General features: G+C 67.1%; 1 protein-coding gene across 1 annotated transcript in view; it reads right to left on the bottom strand.

The window, feature by feature from the left end:
• Nucleotides 1-10742: 10742 nt before the first annotated feature.
• ATP9B (ATPase phospholipid transporting 9B (putative)) overlaps nt 10743-17364 on the bottom strand; it is a 100934-nt gene continuing 94312 nt past the window's right edge. The window contains 3 exon segments of the mRNA XM_028524805.2: nt 10743-10904; nt 13650-13853; nt 14472-14529. Of these exon segments, the coding sequence (XP_028380606.1) occupies nt 10768-10904; nt 13650-13853; nt 14472-14529 (399 nt within the window). The 3' untranslated portion in view covers nt 10743-10767.

Here is a 17364-nt window from a genome sequence, read left to right on the forward strand (position 1 = left end):
GCGGCGCCGGGTCCCTCGGGTCGCGTGAAAGTCGAGTCCGACCCGTGCGCCCCTCCGGCGCCCCCACGCGCGCAGGCGGCCCGGGCCCGGAGCCCGCGGGACCCGCAGGGGCGGGAGGGGCGCCCCTGCGCCGAGCGCTGGCCGCCGCGGCGCCCCCTCCCCCTCGGCAAACAGCGCTCGCCGCGTCCAGAAAGGCGCTTTCCTGTCTGCGCTCAATGCCCTCCTTATTCCTCCGCCCGGTGACGGAATCCCCGTCTGTTTCCCTCTGTTTAATGCCGTTGCCGGGACCACGGTGGCCGCGCGCCAGGGCGCAGGGAGTTCCGGCGTCGGCGGCGCAGCCCGCGGCCAGCGCGCCCCCGGCCCCGGCGGCTTCTGCGGCCGCCGCGGCCCCCGGGCTCCGTCCTGCGGCCGCGGCCCCGGCGCGCCCCTCCCGCCGCCCGGGCCTCCCGCTTCCTCGGGAGGTGTGTTTATAGCCGCTACCAGGAGAGACGTGACACGGATTTTATTTTAAGAATGGGTGATGACTAACGAAGTTAAAAAGGAGCTTAGGGCAGAAAACAAGGCTATTTTTAGATCGCTGTTGTTTCTGTGGATTATTGGGGCGAAGACACCCCAGAAGCTTACCACTCTCAAAGTCCCCTTGGGTGCCAAGTCCTTTCTCCTGGAGCGCGCGCGGGATGTTCCACCCGGCGCAGCATTTTCTGGAGACCCGGGCGGTCACGTTGGTTGGGTTTGTGTTTCAGCGCAGCTGCTATGGAGACCGGGCCTCAGTGGTGTGGGCGGCCGGCCGGGTCAGGAGGACCTGAGAGCGCGCCGGCCTCCTGCCCCGCGAGCCCCAGGGGACCGCGTGGCGCACCTGGCCGGGCGCTACCCGCCCTCGCCCGGGTGCAGCGCGGGGGCCTGGCCAGGGCCGCTTCCCTGCCATTACTCAGCGGGACACAACGCAGGTGCCACTTGTTGCTCCGGCACACCGCGCAGACCTCTGCGGGCCCACTGTGCACGCTTGCTCGTGCTGGGGCCGCACTCCGAGCCGCAGCGCGGGCCGCTCGGACACGTCTGCACCGGGGAGCACGCCGAGCTTCTGGGTCCTTCCTCGGCGGCACAGTTCCGCCTGCCGGCGCCTTTCCGCCCGCGGGGAGGAAGCCCGAAGGCCGGACAGAGGCGCTGGAGCTGGGCCGGGGGACCTTGGCGCTGGGCCAGAGCGTGGAGCTGAGCAGTAAGTTAAGAACTGAGGACGACGCAGAGGTCATTTACTTTGAAGTAAACTGCTGAGAGTTTGTAAAAAAGCCAACGCAAGTAAATCTCACAGCCGTGGCTGCAGCCGAGGAAAAAAGGGTTTCCCTGGATTATCCTCCCGTGTCCGCACATTCAGGCGTTCCGTTTAAGTTTGGGGTGTTCTTAGAGGAGACCCGTGAGTTTGGGGTCCAGAGATCCCACACCGTGGAGTATCTCAGCAATGCCTGCCTCCGTGGGTGGTTGCCAAGGCCGCCTCGGTTGGCCTTCCGCCCTGACCTCATCCTGAACCCCAGATCTGAAACCTCAGTCCACCAGCTTCCCCCCCCCCCCCACCAGAGCACGTGCCTGGGGCATCCGGAGACAGTCCACGCCACTCCCCACAGCCGCTAGTGGCCTTCAGCCTCCACCCCGCAGCAGCCACGCGGGGGCCTCAGTGGGGGCCTCCCAGGGCCTGGTACCCCCGGCCCCGCCCCCACACACTGAGATGCAGCGTTATGCCCCACCCCCAGCCCCGCCCTTAGTCGGTGGTTCTCACCCTGTCATCTCATGGCACACGCAGACCACTCACTCCATTGTGCAGCACGCCGAAAACGTACCGTATATTTTTGCCAATCAGACAGAAAATAGTGTGATTTTGGTTCGTTCACATGGGACTACTGTCGTGTTGGCTGTGGTGGGGTTTTTTTTGTTTGTTGTTTTTATTTTGTTTGACCATCTAAGGGGAAAAGAGGTCCGTGCCCCTGACTGAACAGTCAGGCACTGCGCGGTTTAAAATTCGCACCGCACACCGGGTGGAAGTCGCTGATTCAGTCCATCACCAGAGCCTCGTTCCGACCCACCATATCTGCCCCCCACCCCATTCCAGGGTCCTCATGGCATCTCCGAGGAGTCTTTGCCCACCTCCCCGGCCCGAGTCGGCACCGCCCAGCGCGGTGACCTTACACGACCCCAGGTGTCTGGCCCAGTATGGGGTGGGGCAAACGTAGGTTCACCCGTGTGAGTGCACGACCCACGAAGTTCATTCCTGTCAGTAGCAGTTACTGTGGGATTTTCCCTGCGAGCAGCTGCGAGCCCACCTTCGCCCCACCCCGTGCGCTGTCTCCCGGAACGCTCCTCGGACGCTGGAAGGACTGGAGCGCCACCCTGCAGCAAGGCTGGGTGCTCCGCCGCTGGGCTGGGTGCTCCACTGCCGCTGGGGCGTCTGGCTGGTCCGAGGGCCGGTCAGTCTCTGGTTCCCGTGGACGTTCGGCCTGGTCGTTGCATCCCTCGTTCAAAGGGGTACCCCGCAGTGTCCGGCGGGAGTTACTGTGGGACTGTCCAGTTTTCCCTTCATTCCTTTGGTTTCTGCTTTGTGTACTTTGGGGCTCCGTTATTAGGTGCCCGTGTTTCTGCTTGCTGTGTTTTCCTGGTGGGTTGGCCTTTTGTCACCGCGAAACACCCCTTTCTCCTCAATGACGCCTTTGGCTGAAACCCACTGTGTCAGACATTGGTGCGGCCACCCCAGCTTCCTGTAGCTGCTCCTTGCACAACTGTGTTTCTCCACCTTTGAATCTGAAGCGTGCCCCTGTAGCCCTCGGAGTTGGGTTACGTTCCTGGTCCAGTCGGGCGGTCTCTGCCCGTGACGGTCTGGTTTCATCCGCCCCGCTCAGTGTCGTTATCGACGTGCACCTTCCACTCCACGTTTCTGTTTTCCGTTTCTCTCCCGTCCTTTTTCTTCCTCTGTCCTGCTTTGTTGATTTCTCTTGAGTGTATCTTTTCTAATGTAGCATTTCAATTGATGATTTCTTTTTACTTTTTCTGAGTTCTGTCCTTAGTGGTCGTTCTAGGGAAATAGCGACCGTTCTGGGGTTCATCACACACGTGAACACCACTGGCAGCTCCGGAGCCGTGCCAGCTCCAGGCCGGCGCTACACACGAGTGTCAGTCCTGTGTCGTCTGCCCCCTCCTTCCCTCTCACGGTGTTGAGTCGGACACGTTGGGAACGGTGATGTTACGACCCCACAAACACTGCAATCACCATTTCTGTGCCGTCTGCCGCCATTTCCTTAACCAGTGCGGCTTTGTCCGGCCCACTTCTTGTGTTGTTACTGGAGATACAGCACAACCTACTATATTTCTGTTAATCCCGTCCCCATGTTATGTTACATACACATTATTCTGTACAATTGCTCTTTCAATCAGTTATGAGGTGGAAAATAAACATGGGAACTACCTTATAAATCGTGTAACCACTTTCACTGGGACCGTTTTTCACGTGGGTTCAGTTTCTGTCTGGGGTCACTTGCTTTCAATCTGAAGAAATTCCTAAATTTAGTATTTCTTTTTTTATTTTGAAGATGTTATTTATTTCTAGAGAGAAGGGAAGGGAGGGAGAAAGAGAGGGGGAGAAACATCAATGTGCGGTTGCCTCTCATGCGCCCCCTACTGGGGACCTGGCCTGCAACCCAGGATTGTGCCCTGACTGGGGATTGAACCGGCGACCCTTTGGTTCACAGGCCGGCACCCAATCCACTGAGCCCCACCAGCCAGGGCCTCCTTTAGTATTTCTTGTGAAGTGGGTCCTTGAGCAGCAGATTATGTTTGTATTGATCTGAGAAAATCTTCATTTCACCTTTAGTTTTGAAAAACAGCTCTGCTGAGTGCAGGGTTCTTGGGTCCCCGCCCAAGACCGTGGCGCCTGTGCCGTATCTGCCGGGAAGCCACTGCCGGCCTCACCGGGGCCCCTGTAAACGACACATGTCCTGCTCTTGCTGCGTCCAGTCTCCTTGTCCTTGATGCTCGGCCTTTAACTGAGATGTACCAGTTGGTGGGTGTCTGCGTTTATCATTTATTGAGCTTCTTGGATGGGTGGGTTGTTTTTCAATAAATTCACGACACTTTCAGCCACTATTTCTTTGGGTGTTTCCCCCCCCCCCCCCCAGTTCCTTCGAGCGGCCCTGCCGGGCTCACGTGGCAGCCTGGGTGGGGTCTCTCGTGTCTCCAAGGCCACCCTCGTTCCTCTTCGTTCCGGCTGCTCCCCCCTCGGCCTCCAGTGTCACTGAGGGGCTGCCCTCAAGCCCGCCGCCGCGCACCTGCCGTGGAACCTGCTGGGGGCCGGGGCTTCAGCCGCACCTTGTGGCCCCAGAATGTCCGTCTGGCCCAGGTTTACAGTTCCTCTCTCTTTACGGACAGCGCCCACCCGACGGGACACCGTCACCTCACCCCTCTCCTTCCCCAACCAAGCGTTGCTCTGGTTCTGGGAACCCACTCCTGGGGGTGTCTTCAAGCCCTGTTCTGTGGAAGCCAACATCTGGTCCCGGGCGGTCCGGGGTGCGGGCTGCTTTGTGCGTGGGGGATGTGTGTGCCGTGCACACTCGCTTTTTGCATGCAACGTAATTTTTCTATTGGGAACTGGACGTTCTAAACAATGCATTGTAGCAACTTTTGGTGTAGGTACCCCCCACCCCCAGCACACACACAATCTGGGGCCTGTGGTCATCTGCTTGTTTCTTTGTTCAGCGAGCGGCTGGGTGGTTTGAACGAAGCCGCTCCCCTCCCAGAGGGTTACCTGCCCCTCCTCCCCAGGGGGCCCAGCTCGGGGGCCACAGCCACCGGGTGAGAGGTCACAGCAGGACTCCTGCTGTCCTTGACCACGTCCGGCCGAGGAGCCCCCACAGAACGGGGGGCCCCCAGCGACACTTCAGCCCTTTGGGTGGGACGGGGGGTGGATGCTGGCTCTGCCCGGGGCAGTCCACACCACCCTCCTGCCCCCGGCTCCCTCCTGCGGCCCAGACCGCACTGTGGCTGGACCCAGAACCTCCGCCCGTGGCCTTCGCCCCACCCCCACCCCCAGTGCTAGCCAGCAGCCAGCAGCCAGAAGAGGCCAGCACGGCCCCACTGGGGCCTCCACCTGGGACTTCTTGAGAAACCGAGAGAGAGTATATTTCTGTTGCTCCGAGCCCCCCACTTTGAAGTCCTTCGCTGTGGGGGCCCCAGGGAGCCAGCCACCAGTACCACGTGGCCCGACTTCCTGCTAGGACTCCGCGTCACACCTCCCGTCCCCGTCCCTGGAGCGCCTGTGGCCCAGGAGGGGCCGGGCTCTGCCCCCCAAGGACATGCCGTCCCAGCCTGCCGGCAGCCTGCCCAGGGCACCTCCGCGTCGGGCGGGCACTTGCTTCCAGGCCCACGTCCGGTCACTCTTGCTGGACACAGCAATCCGTCCCACGGCCTTGGTCCAGGGACCCCTGCTCCAGGGAGGGGGTGTTCACGGGGCCACCCCCACTCTCCGCAGGGGTGCGGGCCTGCCGCTGCTGGGTGGAGACGGTCTCCTCCACAGGGGAAGGGCCCAAGTGCAGGAGAGCAAGTCCAGAGGCCAGTCCTGTGCCGTTTGAGCCTCCGAATCTTGGGGGACCCAAGGACCCCCACCTGCCGAGGAGACAGCTTCCCTGGTTTGCCTGGCAGGGCTGGAGGTGGGATCCTGCCACAGCGGCGGGAATCCCAGGTCGCACGAGAGCCAGAGCTTGGAGACCTGACCAGAGCGTCCTTCCCTGCTCCGTGCGGAAGGGAGGGACTGGCTGTGGAGGGGCACGAGACGCACATGATGCTGTCAAGAGGGGGGAGGGGGGAGGGAGGGGACGTGGGAGCTGCCTCCCACCACCCCGAGGCCGTGTCCCCGGGCCCGGCCGGGCTCCTCACTTTCCCTTGGTGCCCTGGAAGCACAGGGAGGCTGAGATGCGTCGCCTGTGCTGAGCCCCGGAGGCCTGGGCACCGCTGACCCTTCCTGGTCAGCCCGAGGCCCAGGCAGGCACGTCCTCTGGCCCATGCTTGCAGGAGGAGGGGGACTTCAAGTCCAGGGCAAGGGGGGAGCAGGCTCGGGAGCCACTTCCTACACCTACTCCTGCCCCAGGAAATGTTACTTTGTTTCTGGTAAGATTTGGGGCTTGCACCTGCGAATTAACCACGGTTCCTTGTTGCGCAGTCACAGTAACAGTTTTCCAATGGCAACGTCGCACCTTTCTCCTTAACCCAGTGGGTTTATCTGAATCTAACCGGCCGGCTCCGCCCCGCCTCAGACGAGGAGCCTGCGCTCCCTGTGGTCCCGTCCCACCCGAGCAACTTGTGTCTGTGCTGGGGACGCGGTTTTCGGGAGGCTCCAGCCAGGGACGGAGGGGGTGGCCTGGGCCTGGGCTCCGCAGCCCCCAACCTGTTTTCAAAGCGCGTTTGGTTTAACGAGGCGCTGGGCACCAGACCGGCTCTGCAGGCACTTTTTCCACTCGCCTGAAACCCGAGTGAGTTTCAAGGGGAATGGGGAGCATGTGCTTCTGATTCACTGCAGGCAGTCATCAGGAGGCGGGGTCAGCGTGTTTGATGCCCGGCTGATGGCCACCGTTTACGAGCCACCGAAGCCTTTTTTCTCCTCGGAGGAGGAGAGGGGTGGCGTGTCGCCAAAGCGTAAACGATCCTGAGCCCTCGGCGACCACGGTCCCCCACCCCACACACACCAGTGGGCACGGGCTGCCGGGAGCCCGGACAGACCAGCCCCGGGCGCCGCGGCGGTGGGTGGGTGGCCGCTCGCTGGGAGGTGGACGCTGGTGGGCACTGACCCCCCCACCCGGCTCTCGGCTTCTCAGACAGCTGCAGTCCTCGGGGTCGTGTCTAACAGCTGGTAAAACACACACAACAAAACCCACCGTTTTTGCCACTGTTGGGGGCACAGCTCGGTGGCCTAGGGCACAGTCACGCTGGTCGCCCCCAAGTCCATCCCCCCAAACTGAGCTGTGGCCCCGGCACACCACAGGGGCTCTGGGCCAGGACAGGTGTCCTGCAGAGGGGCGTCCGGAGCCCAGGATGGCCTGGCTGGCGGGAGTGGCCTCTGGGGCAGGGTGGCCTGTGGGGCGGGTTCTGAGTGTGGCCACCCTGGGCGGCTCACTGGCCCCGAAGGCCTCTCGTCCCCCTGACACCGTGTCCACGTCCGTGTCTGCCCTGCGGCCTCTCCCGTGCCCGGGCTCCACGACACACGGCTCCAGGCCCTGTGCCCCCCGGGCTGCTCCACCGCGCCCCGGGGCACGCGCAGCTGCGTCCCGCCAGCTCCGACTCCGTGCTCTCCGGCTCCTACACGCACGGACGCACACTGGACGCTCTGGGCCCTGTCCGGCCCGTCCGCTTGCACTCTGACCCTGAGACTGGCTGTCTGCACAGACCCTCGCCAGGCCGACCGACAGAGGGGACGGGAGTTTGGCCTCCCTCAGCCCACCTCCTCTCGTCTGGCTGCCGTCTGCCACGAGGCGGGGGCTTCGTGGGGGCTCGCGCGTGTGCGGGGCTCACCCAGAGGCAGCACAGACACGGCTGCCACCAGTCTGCTTCGGGGGGCCTCAGCCGTGCCCAGGCACCTCCAGGGGAGCCGCGGGAGAACCAGAGGAACCCAAGTGAGGGCACAGGGTGGGGACGGGGACCAGGTGCAGCCGGTTGGTGAGCACGAGCCCCCGAGGACCCCGCCCCGATGGTAGCAGGCTGCCGCGGGCGTGCGGGCCAGTCTGGGGGCCCCGGGGCTGCAGGCTGGGCTGCTCCCTCGGTGCTGGTGGCCGGAGCAGGAGCTTCCCCAGGCCCACGGGGAGAGAGGCCAAGTCCCCGCCCACGACGGCGCTGGGTGGGGGCGGGGGGCTTGAGAGGGTAAGTTCTGGGCGGGGGCCTGACAGCCAGCCACCTCTCAGCTCCAGTCTGGGGAACGGTGGGGGCCACAGTGCCCTGCCCTGGGGCCCCAGGGCTGTTCTTGAGACGGGGCTCCTGCCGGCTCCCCTGGCGGCCAAGTCAGGACCCTTCTCCTCAGGAGACACAGGCCCAGAGGGACTCAGGACAGGAGGACTCAGACCACGTGGAGCCGGCACCACGAGCCCAGGGCGGACGCTGTGACCGGCCGGTCTGTGTGCGGACAGGGCCGCCCGGGACGGGCCTCGAAGCCCTGGGCTCACGCTGACGCACGCCGGCGCCCGGGGTCCCGACCTTCCCCGGAGCACATCCCAGGGCGGGGTCCCCCAGGGCAGTGTGGCCTTGGGGACACCCCTTGGACCCGGGCGCCCCGCAGCCCTGAAGTGGACGCACCCGGTGCCGGGCCGGCGACGTGCCTGTGCCCTCAGGTGAGAACGGGAACGCCCGGACTGACAGGAAACAACAAATACCACCACAGTACCCGGCCATCACCGGCTGCCCTGGGCAGCACGGGGCTCCCCAGGGCCATGCCCACCTGGGGCCTCGGGGTGGGGGTGTCTGGAGACAGCCACTCGTCTCAAGTCCCTCCCAGAGCAGGGTGGGCCTGGGTGCAGGGACCAGGGCCTCCAGCAGCCAGGGAATGGCCACGGGAGGGAGGCAGCAGCACCTGTGGGGGGTTTCTCCTGGGGGACCTGGGACCCTGAGCCCCCCTGCTCCCAGTGAGGTCACGGGGTTGGGGGCCAGTTGGTGGTGGTTTCCACAGGGTCAGCACCCGGGGTGAGGAACCAGCCTGGAGCCCAGGCAGCCAGCTGGCTATTTCTTGGCCTCCGGCGCCACCTGCTGGCGTCCTCCGCAGTTACAGCCGGTGGCGCCCAGGTGCTCCCCGTCCCTTCTCACCTGTCCTCACAGCCCCTCAAGCCTTTTCTGAGGTGTCCTGTGACCGCCACCGAGATGAGACGAGGCCAGGCCACCCCCGCCCCGGCCCCCCCTTCCTCTGCCTGTCCCTGTGTGTCTACCAGCTGTCCAGTCCACCCCAGACCCTGAGGTCAGGCCCTGGGGCACTTGCTCAGCTGTCCCTCCCTCTCTGAACGCCCCGGTCCCCTGGCTCCCACCCCTGCCCCTCCGCCCTCCCCGGTCACTCCCCAACCCGCTGTGCCGAACCCAGTGACCTCAGCCCACCGGAGGTCACGGGCCAGCCCACGCAGGCCCACGCAGAACCCCCAGCGCAGCCGCTGCCCGCCCTGCGCCCCCCACGCACCTTCCCCCACGGCGTCCCCGCCCCCCGCCTGTCAGTCACAGGGGGGCACCCACAACCTTGGGTGAACGTGCTGCAGCAGCCCCCCACCCACTCACGCCCTCCGGCCCCCCGGACTTGGGGAGGGCAGCCCGCACGTGGGGTCCTCCTCTCTGTGAAGGCCCCGTGACTCGGGGGGGTGGGTGGCGGAGGGCAGCTTGGCTGGGAGCCGCCTCACCTGCCTCGGGGCCCCCCGCCCTCAGCCCACCGCAGGGTCGATGACGAACTCTCCGCCCGGCCCTTCCGCCCAGCTCCTGCCGCCCGGCCTGAGCCCCGCCCTGCACCGTCCCAGGGAAGACGGGGGCTTGGTGCCCGCACACGGACTGGGACACGCAGTGTGAGGAGCGGCCACACGGCCCCTTCTCCAGCGGAGCTGGGAGCAGACGAGGGGCACGGGGCCGGTCACACCCCTGAGACGCCCGCCCCACGCCCCACGGGCAGACACAGGATCCAGGTTCTGCTGGGCTGGAGCTGCCCAGGCCCCTGGCCCTCAGCAGGGAGAGCCCTCGGGCCCCGCAGCCCAGGCCCGGGGAACCTTCCGGCCGGCAGCCCAGGGGCTGAGGCCGGCGCGCAGAGGCACCACGTGGGCCGTGTGGGGAACGGCTCCGGGTCCGGGCTGGCGGGCACCGGGAGAGGGGCTCAGATCCCAGCCGGGAGCCTGCACAGTGGCCGAGAGCAGGAGCGCCCACCCCAGCCCCAGCCCTGCCCTGCCCTCCCGGGGACCGGGGGCGGTGTGAAACCAGGAGGGGCTCAAACAGACCCGTGTGGCCGGGTGTGAGGCCACAGCCTCCCGCTGGGGAAGACTCTGGAAGCCTGACTGACCAGCTGAGAACCCTGGGCTCCTGGGAACTCGGGGTGGGCTGTGGGGGGCGGGGCCCGGACCCCAGCCCCCAGACAACTCGGGGCCGGTCACCAAGAGCAGGGGCCAGCTCCCGGTGCCAGGAGGACAGCCTGGGGACAGGCCTCCCTGCACAGGGTCACAGGCGTGTGTGTCTGCCACCTGGGCAGCCGGGAGCTCACAGGACGCGGCGTCCACGTGTGGGCTTTGCAGTGAGGTGGTGTCCCTCGTGTGGGGAGGGCAGCACCTTCGACACCGGCCCCCACAGCGACGCCCCTGCACAGCCGCAGCTGCCGCAGGACTCGGAGCCGCGAGGCCGCCCCGCCCGCCCGGACCCCGGACACACAGCAGCAGCCTCGGAGCCTGGGCTTTATTGGCCGGGCCGGGAGGACCTCCCCCGCCCCCGCCGCAGCCGAGGAGGCTGTGCGTGCTGGGAAGCTGCAGAGCGGCAGGCAGACGGGCTCTGGGTTCGACCTCAGGAACCGGGGCGAGGGGGTGCTTTACAGAGACGGAAGCTGGTCCAACGTGAAAATGAGATCTCAGAAAAGAGGAGACACCGGGGCCACCGCCCTGCACGGGGGGTGCGCCCCCGGCGGTGTCCGCGCCTCAGGCTCCGTGCACTCGCCCTCGTGTCCCAGGGGCCGCGGCACAGCGGTCCCTCGGGGGGGGGGGGGACCCACACAGGGGGGCCCAGGAGGGCGCCGCCGGGCTGGGGCTAGGACGTCAGCTTGGAGTAGCTGGGCGGGGAGAGCTTGCGCTTCAAGTACTTGAGGATGTAGAGCGGGAGGCAGCTGACCACGGTGACGGCCAACACCTTCCACACGAACGCCACCGTCGTGATGAAGGCCACGTCTGCGGGGGAGAGGCACAGGAGGGCGTGAGAGGCAGGCAGGCAGGACCCCCCTCCTGGGCACCCCTGGAGGCGCTGCCGGCCCTGGGGGTGGCCCGTGGGGAGCTCAGGCTCCTCCTGTGCATCAGGGGTGACGGACTCTCCCGGGAAGGGTCCTGCGACCACGGCCTCAGCGGGCCTGTGACACGCCCAGTCTGTCGGGCCACCTTCCCGCCCTCGGGAGGAGCTGGCGTGGCCGCAAGGCAGGGCCACCACAGGCCCTCCTTCCCGTCCCTCGGCCCTGGGGGCACAGGAGCCCTGCGGGGACCTGCCGTCTGAGGCCCAGCACCTGGAGAACCGGGGGTCTGACACCCTGGCCTCTCCCGGGGCAGGGGCCCAGTGGACTGCTGTCCTGGGCAGGGGCCGGGCTCTGGGGCACGGGGGAGTCACAGGGAGGACGCCGGCCTGCGTGCGGGGTGCCGACTCAAGGACGCAGGCGCGGCCTGCACTTCGCCACACTTTGGGCACACTGGCCCTGTTTCCCAGGGGCTCCGCGCCCCCACCATGAAAAGGCAGCAGACTTGCACCTGAACGCCCCCGACCTGGGGCACAGAACCTGACGGGGTGGGGGGGCTCCTTCCCATGGGGGGCGGGGGGAGAGGCCGCCAGGAGGCAGCGAGAAACCTGGTTAGAGGGAGGCTGTTCTCGCCAGCTAAGAATCTCAACCGCCACCGCCCTGCATCTGCCCTCCCGACAGGAGCGCTAACCTCTCCCCTGAGAAAGCTCCACCAGACGCCCTGCCCGGCCTGCCCGGCCGCCACGGTGCACAGGCGGCCGAGGACAGGGCCCGGGAGCTGCTGGGGGCGAGTGTCGGCTAACGAGTCAAAGACACCCCAGGAAGCATCTGCATCTGCAGCCCGGGCCTCGGCACCTCTGGCTCAGAGCTCGGGGGGTGGGGGACGCCCCAGCTTTCCAGGCGCGACCAGAGCGCGGTGACCAGCTCCTGCAGTGTTCCAGCGGGGCCCCGACACAGCCGTCGGGCCTGCGTCGGGGACGGCAGGGGGACCTAGTCTCCCAGGGGGCAGGTGCGCACCCGCCGAGCCCAACGCCCCAGGAGGCGTCTGTCCACGTCGCTCGCACACGTGCAAACCGACGAGTCGGCAGTGACAGCGTCGGCAGAGTGGACGGGGTCGCCGTCCAGATCACAGCGGAGGAGCTGGGTCCGACAGGCCTGGGTCCCCGGCGGGCACACGACGTGGCCCGTTCCCCGGTGACTGGGGTCGGCCAGGTCCATGTCTCCTCGGTTCCACAGCAGCCCAGGCTCGGCGTCCGTCCCGGGGTTCGTGCCTGAAGGAACCGCAGTCAAGCGGCTGGGACAGGAGGCAGGCTCGGTGTTTGCCCCTGGAGCACGTGGAGGCAGCCACCTCCCGGGGCCCTCCCCCAGCGCCCTGCGACGCCTGTGACCTCGGTGCCCGCGCTGCCTCGGGGCACCCGCGGGGGCGCTGGGGCTGTGTCTTCCTCTCCGTGAGCGGACGCAGACCTGGCTTCCTTCCCACGTCTGGGCTTGCTTCCTCCAGGCTCACACACCCGCCCGGGGCTGCAGGTCTCCTCGGTGGCTGGGCGACCCCCCTGTCCCCCACGATGACCCTCGGGGAGACCGCCGCAGCTGGCGGGGACCAGCGGGATCCGGCCCCGGCCGGCCTCCATTTGGATGCCCTGTGGGTCTCTGCTCTGAAGAACTCTGCTCGGGAACCAGCCTCCCCGGTCACCCCGCAGCACAGGCGCAACGCTCACAGAGGTCACTGGGCATGGGTCACCTGAGCCCCCCCCCGAAGGGCCGGCGCCGGCTCAGTAAGGAGGCCGGGGGCAGCAGAGTCCTGGGGCCCTTGGACTGGCGTCGGCTCAGCGGCCGAGGCGGACCCAGGAGCTTCTGGCAACCAGTGACCTTGACGTTGCTGTTTCCGCAGGAAGTCACTGGCCCCCCGTGGGGTCCCCAGGCACCCCTGCACCGTGGTCGCTGACCTGCCGTCAGCCCGAGGGGCCCTCAATCTTGGACCGGGAGGGGCGTGGCCTGCTGCTCCCGACCAGCCCCTGCCCGAGTTCTGCTGCGCAAGCGTCTCCACGCCCACCGCCCGGGGCCCCGGGACAGCCCCGTGGCTCACGCCTCCCTTTACCCGATTTAAAGACCCTGAAGAGTCTCCCGCAGCCCTGCGGCCGCACGCATCAGCTCGGGGGCGACGGGGAGGTCACTCCCACACTCCGGCCCCAAAGCCCGGAGACTGGGGGGAGGAGGGAGGGGCGATTTGATCAGGGCAGGGGCCTGTGATGGACAGTCGTTCCCGCCAGGCCACCCAAGGGTGACAGGGACGGAGTGGCTGCCGGGAGGAGCGTGCGGACAGCCACCGCCTGACCCTGTCCAAGGCCGCACCACTGTCCACTCTTGTCCAGCACCGCGGGTGGCCCAGCTGCAGCTGGCTGGTGCCTGGGTGTGCAGGGCCCGTGGGCGCCGCCTCGGGTGCCTGGAGCAGAGGCCTCCCTGCGACCCACTCGGTGTCTCTCTAGAAGCCAAGGTGGAGAAGTCCTTAACTTTAAAAATGATTACAAGGCGCTGACTCCCTTCCCCGGTAAGTCCGTGTGTCGGAAGCTTGCCGGTATGTGCTTTACAGTGACCTGCGACCAAGGACAGCGTGTGGACAAGCGATGATAAAGACCGCTCGAACATCTCTCACAGACCCCCGTCCGGAAACACCCCAGGGCGGGCGACTCACCGAAATACTCGTTCAGGAAGGCGAGCGAGGCCACGTAGCAGCCCAGGCTGAGCAGCTCGGCCACGACCATCAGCCAGTGCCACGTGCGCACGGTCAGCGCCACCATCAGCAGCTCGGTGAGGACCAGGGCGGTGAACGAGATGGCCACGACGTGCACGAACTCCGACTCGAAGAGCACCAGGGCGCCGTACATGAGGATGCCGCCTGCAGCGCGGGGTGGGGGGGGGCTTCTCAGGCGACCGCTCCGGGGTCTGGGCCAGAGGCCCTGCCACCACACGCGGCAGCGAGACGGGGAGGAAAGGCTGCTGACACCATGGCCCCCGGGGACAGGGGGTGGCGGCGGGGGGGGGGGGGGTGCTCACCCACCCGGTGCTGCCCACGACGGGTTGCAAACGACACAGCTGCAGGAGGGGCCGCCCCCACCCTGCTGAGGGTGAGCAACTTCGCGTTTCGGCACAGCCGGTCGGCTCAGCCTGGTCCTCACGCCCTGGGCCGCCCCTCACCCGTTGGGAGTGTGGCCCGGGCACCGGTGACGGCTGGCGTCAGACCCGGACCCTCCCGGCCCTGCTGCCTGCCGGCCCCCGAAAGCACCGTGTGGTGCGTGCCCATCACAGTCTCCCTGGACTTTAAACATTTAATAAAAAACAGAGCGGTTTTTAAGTGATATTCATCAGTTACAAGTGCCGCCCCGCCACCCTGGGAGGAGGCTGAAGGCCCGCGGCTGGAACAGGGTCTCCAGGGTCAAAGGCCAGCCCAGCCGGGCGGGATCCAATGGCAGGTGGAGACGGTGCTGCCAGCGGGAGTCAGAACCCGTCCCCTTACCTTGGTAAATGCTGATCACCACCCAGACGAGGAAGGTCTTGAAGGACAAGGATCTGCCCTGGGGGTGCGGGGAGGGAGTCTGTTAGCACAGAGTGTCTGGTGGCCCCGAAAGCCCCCCAGGCGGCAGCCGGGCTGGGGAAACACAGAGCCTGAGGGGCGGTGAGGGGCGGCGAGGGGCGTGCCCGCGAGCGCAGGAGGAGCCTGGGGAACAGCGGGGCCGCTCACAGGACAGGGGTGCGGCCTGTGTGAGAGGTCAAGAACGCAGACGGGGGGGGGGGGGGGGGGGGGGGGCTGCTGCCGCTCCCGAGCGCTGCTGAGCTGTGGCTGCAGCCTCCTGCCCCAGCGGGGGACGCCCTCCGACCCCACTGCTGTCTGTGGTCCTGGGAGCCCCCGGGGTGGCTCCCGGTGCCCCTTCCGGGCACACGGGTGAGGACCCTGGTCTCTCGGGTGCACGCCGGCCTCCCTTTGCCCGCGTCCTGCCTGGCACGGCTCTGCCCTCGCCCGTCCGCGGCTGCCGCGTGCCCCGCGTGTTCGGAGCACGTTCCCTGCACGTCCAGGCTCCCGGCGAGCTCCTTGCCGTCGTCCCGGCCGCGGCCGCAGAGCCGGCCGCCCCCGCCCGCCCGGCCAGCGAGGCGAGGTGCTCCGTCCCCGTCAGCATCCCACCCACCTGCCTGCATCGTGGGTCTGGCCCGCGCCCGCCCACCTGCCGCAGGGCCAGACCAGGCCGCTGCCCCTCCACGCCTGCCGGTCCCCCTCCTCCCGGGACATGGGGGACCCTGGGCCCTCCTCCACCCCAGGGGTCACCTGAGTGGGCCCCGCACGGTTTGGGGTCTGGCTGCTTCTGCTCAGCAGAGCGCGTCTCAGGGCCGCCTGCGCCGCTGGGCGACGGTCTGCTTCCTCTCCCGTCGCTGCCCCGCCCGGTGGCCGTGGCGGTCACTGGACAAAGGACGCCAGGGTGGCCCCAGTCCGGGCGTTTCTGACGAAGGCGCCACAGACGCCCGCGCCCGGGACTCCGCGTGGACACACACCGTCCTCCCTCGCGGGTGAGGGCCGAGCCGCGGGGCTGCCGGGCTGCAGCAGGCACGCGCCTTGCTTCAGGGGACACGGCTGGCAGCGAGGGGCCCCGCCGGCCCCGGCCCCCGCACGTGTGGTGAGGGCTCTCGGCGTCTGCCGGTCCCTCACGACGTGCTTCTGTCTGCCTCGGGGTTTCGGGGTCAGTCCCCAGCGAAGGCGGTGCAGGGCGTCTTCTCGCGAGCTCCCTCGCCCCTGCACGCGGTCGGTCCCGGTGTGGCGAACCCAGGCCCTGTCCACTTGGAACACTGGACCCCTCTGAGTGTCGGGGGGTCTTTACACCTTGTGGGCTCAAGTCCTCCGTCAGAAGTACGATCTGTGCCCTGGCTGGTGTGGTGCAGCGGGCTGAGCGCCGGCCTGAGAACCAAGGGGTCGCCGGTTCGACTCCCGGTCAGGGCGCAGGCCTGGGTTGTGAGCCAGGTCCCCAGTGGGGGCGCGTGAGAGGCAACCACACACTGGTGTTTCCCTCACTCTCTCCCTCCGCTCCCCTCTCTGTAACAGGAAATAGATAGAACCTAAAAACAAAAAGTGCGACTTGCAAACACTCTCCTGCGGCCTGTGGTCTGCCTCTTCTCTTCCTTAACAGTCACTCACAGAAGACTTCCACGAGGACCCAGCCTCACTCGTCCCTTTGTCTCCCACGGCTCGTGCTTCCGGCCCCCATCCAAGAGGCCTGTCTGACCCAAGGCCGCGGGCGCCTTCTCCCGGAGGTCCAGGCCGCGACCACCCTGGAGGGGCTTCTGGGAGGGCCGGCTCCTGCCGGAGGCGGCCAGTCGCGGGGACACTGCGGACAGGCTGACACTCTCCCCAGAGCCCGTTCCCGCGGGTCAGGGCCCGGCCGGGGTGTGTGGCAGTTTTCCGGGCCCTCGATGCTGTGCCACCGACTCCGTGTCCGTCCGCCGCCGCGACCGCCGTCCCCCAGAGGGTCCCCAGCGTCGCTCTTCTCTCTCCGAGCTGTCGGGCGGTTCTGCTCCCTGGACTGTCCACACGCACTTCAGAGCCGCCTGGTCAAGACTCATCGGCATCGCGTGTTCCAGCCTGGGGGCGTGTGCCAACACCTTCCTAAGCCCCCTCCCCAGCGGCTGGCCGTTTTCAGCACACGCCTGGCACACGCCTTGCTGGAGTGGCACCGCACCGCCCAACTCCTTTGCAGCCCACCGTCGCTCACTGCCAGCCCTCGGTCCAGAGGCAGCCCAGCCTGCCCTGTCCCTGGGTCCGCATCGTCCCCACACGCATCATCCCCAAACCCGCGAGAAGGAAGGGCTCCCTGTGCCCTGGTCGGGTTTCTGCGGGGACGACGGTGGCACCAGCAGAGAAACTCTGGCTTCTTCCTCCCGACCCGTCCCCAGTGTCCTCCCTGCCTCGTCGCTGTCGTTTCACAATTCACACAGGGACACCAGCCCACGTTCCAGAGGTAAAGCCACGCGGGCAATAACAGCAGAAAACAAGCCAGGGAAGCGCCCTCCCGTTCAGCGTCTCGCAGTTCCCAGGACTGTCCCGAGGGCAGGAGCGGCCCCTCCTCGATGCTGCGGCTGCGCCCACACGTCTCTGTGGGCAGCGGCTCAGTCCCCAAGAACGGGACCCCGAGGGTCGTGACTGAGCTCGCGGGTCCAGTCTGGAGCACTCCGGAGTGCTCAGCCCGTGGAGCCCTGACCCCCGGGTGCTCCGGGGGGACGGAGCTGCCTGCAGGTCGGGGGGTGGTGAGCGCAGGTGCTCCCCCCCCCCGCAATACAGCCCCGGAGGCCGGAAGGGGCTGCCGGCAGCGTGAGCCCAGGGAATCCTCCACAGCAGACCCTGGCCCTCTGGAGCGTCCCCCCCCTGC

This window comes from Phyllostomus discolor, chromosome 9 (assembly GCF_004126475.2).
Source record: "Phyllostomus discolor isolate MPI-MPIP mPhyDis1 chromosome 9, mPhyDis1.pri.v3, whole genome shotgun sequence".
Taxonomy (NCBI): Eukaryota; Metazoa; Chordata; class Mammalia; order Chiroptera; family Phyllostomidae; genus Phyllostomus; species Phyllostomus discolor.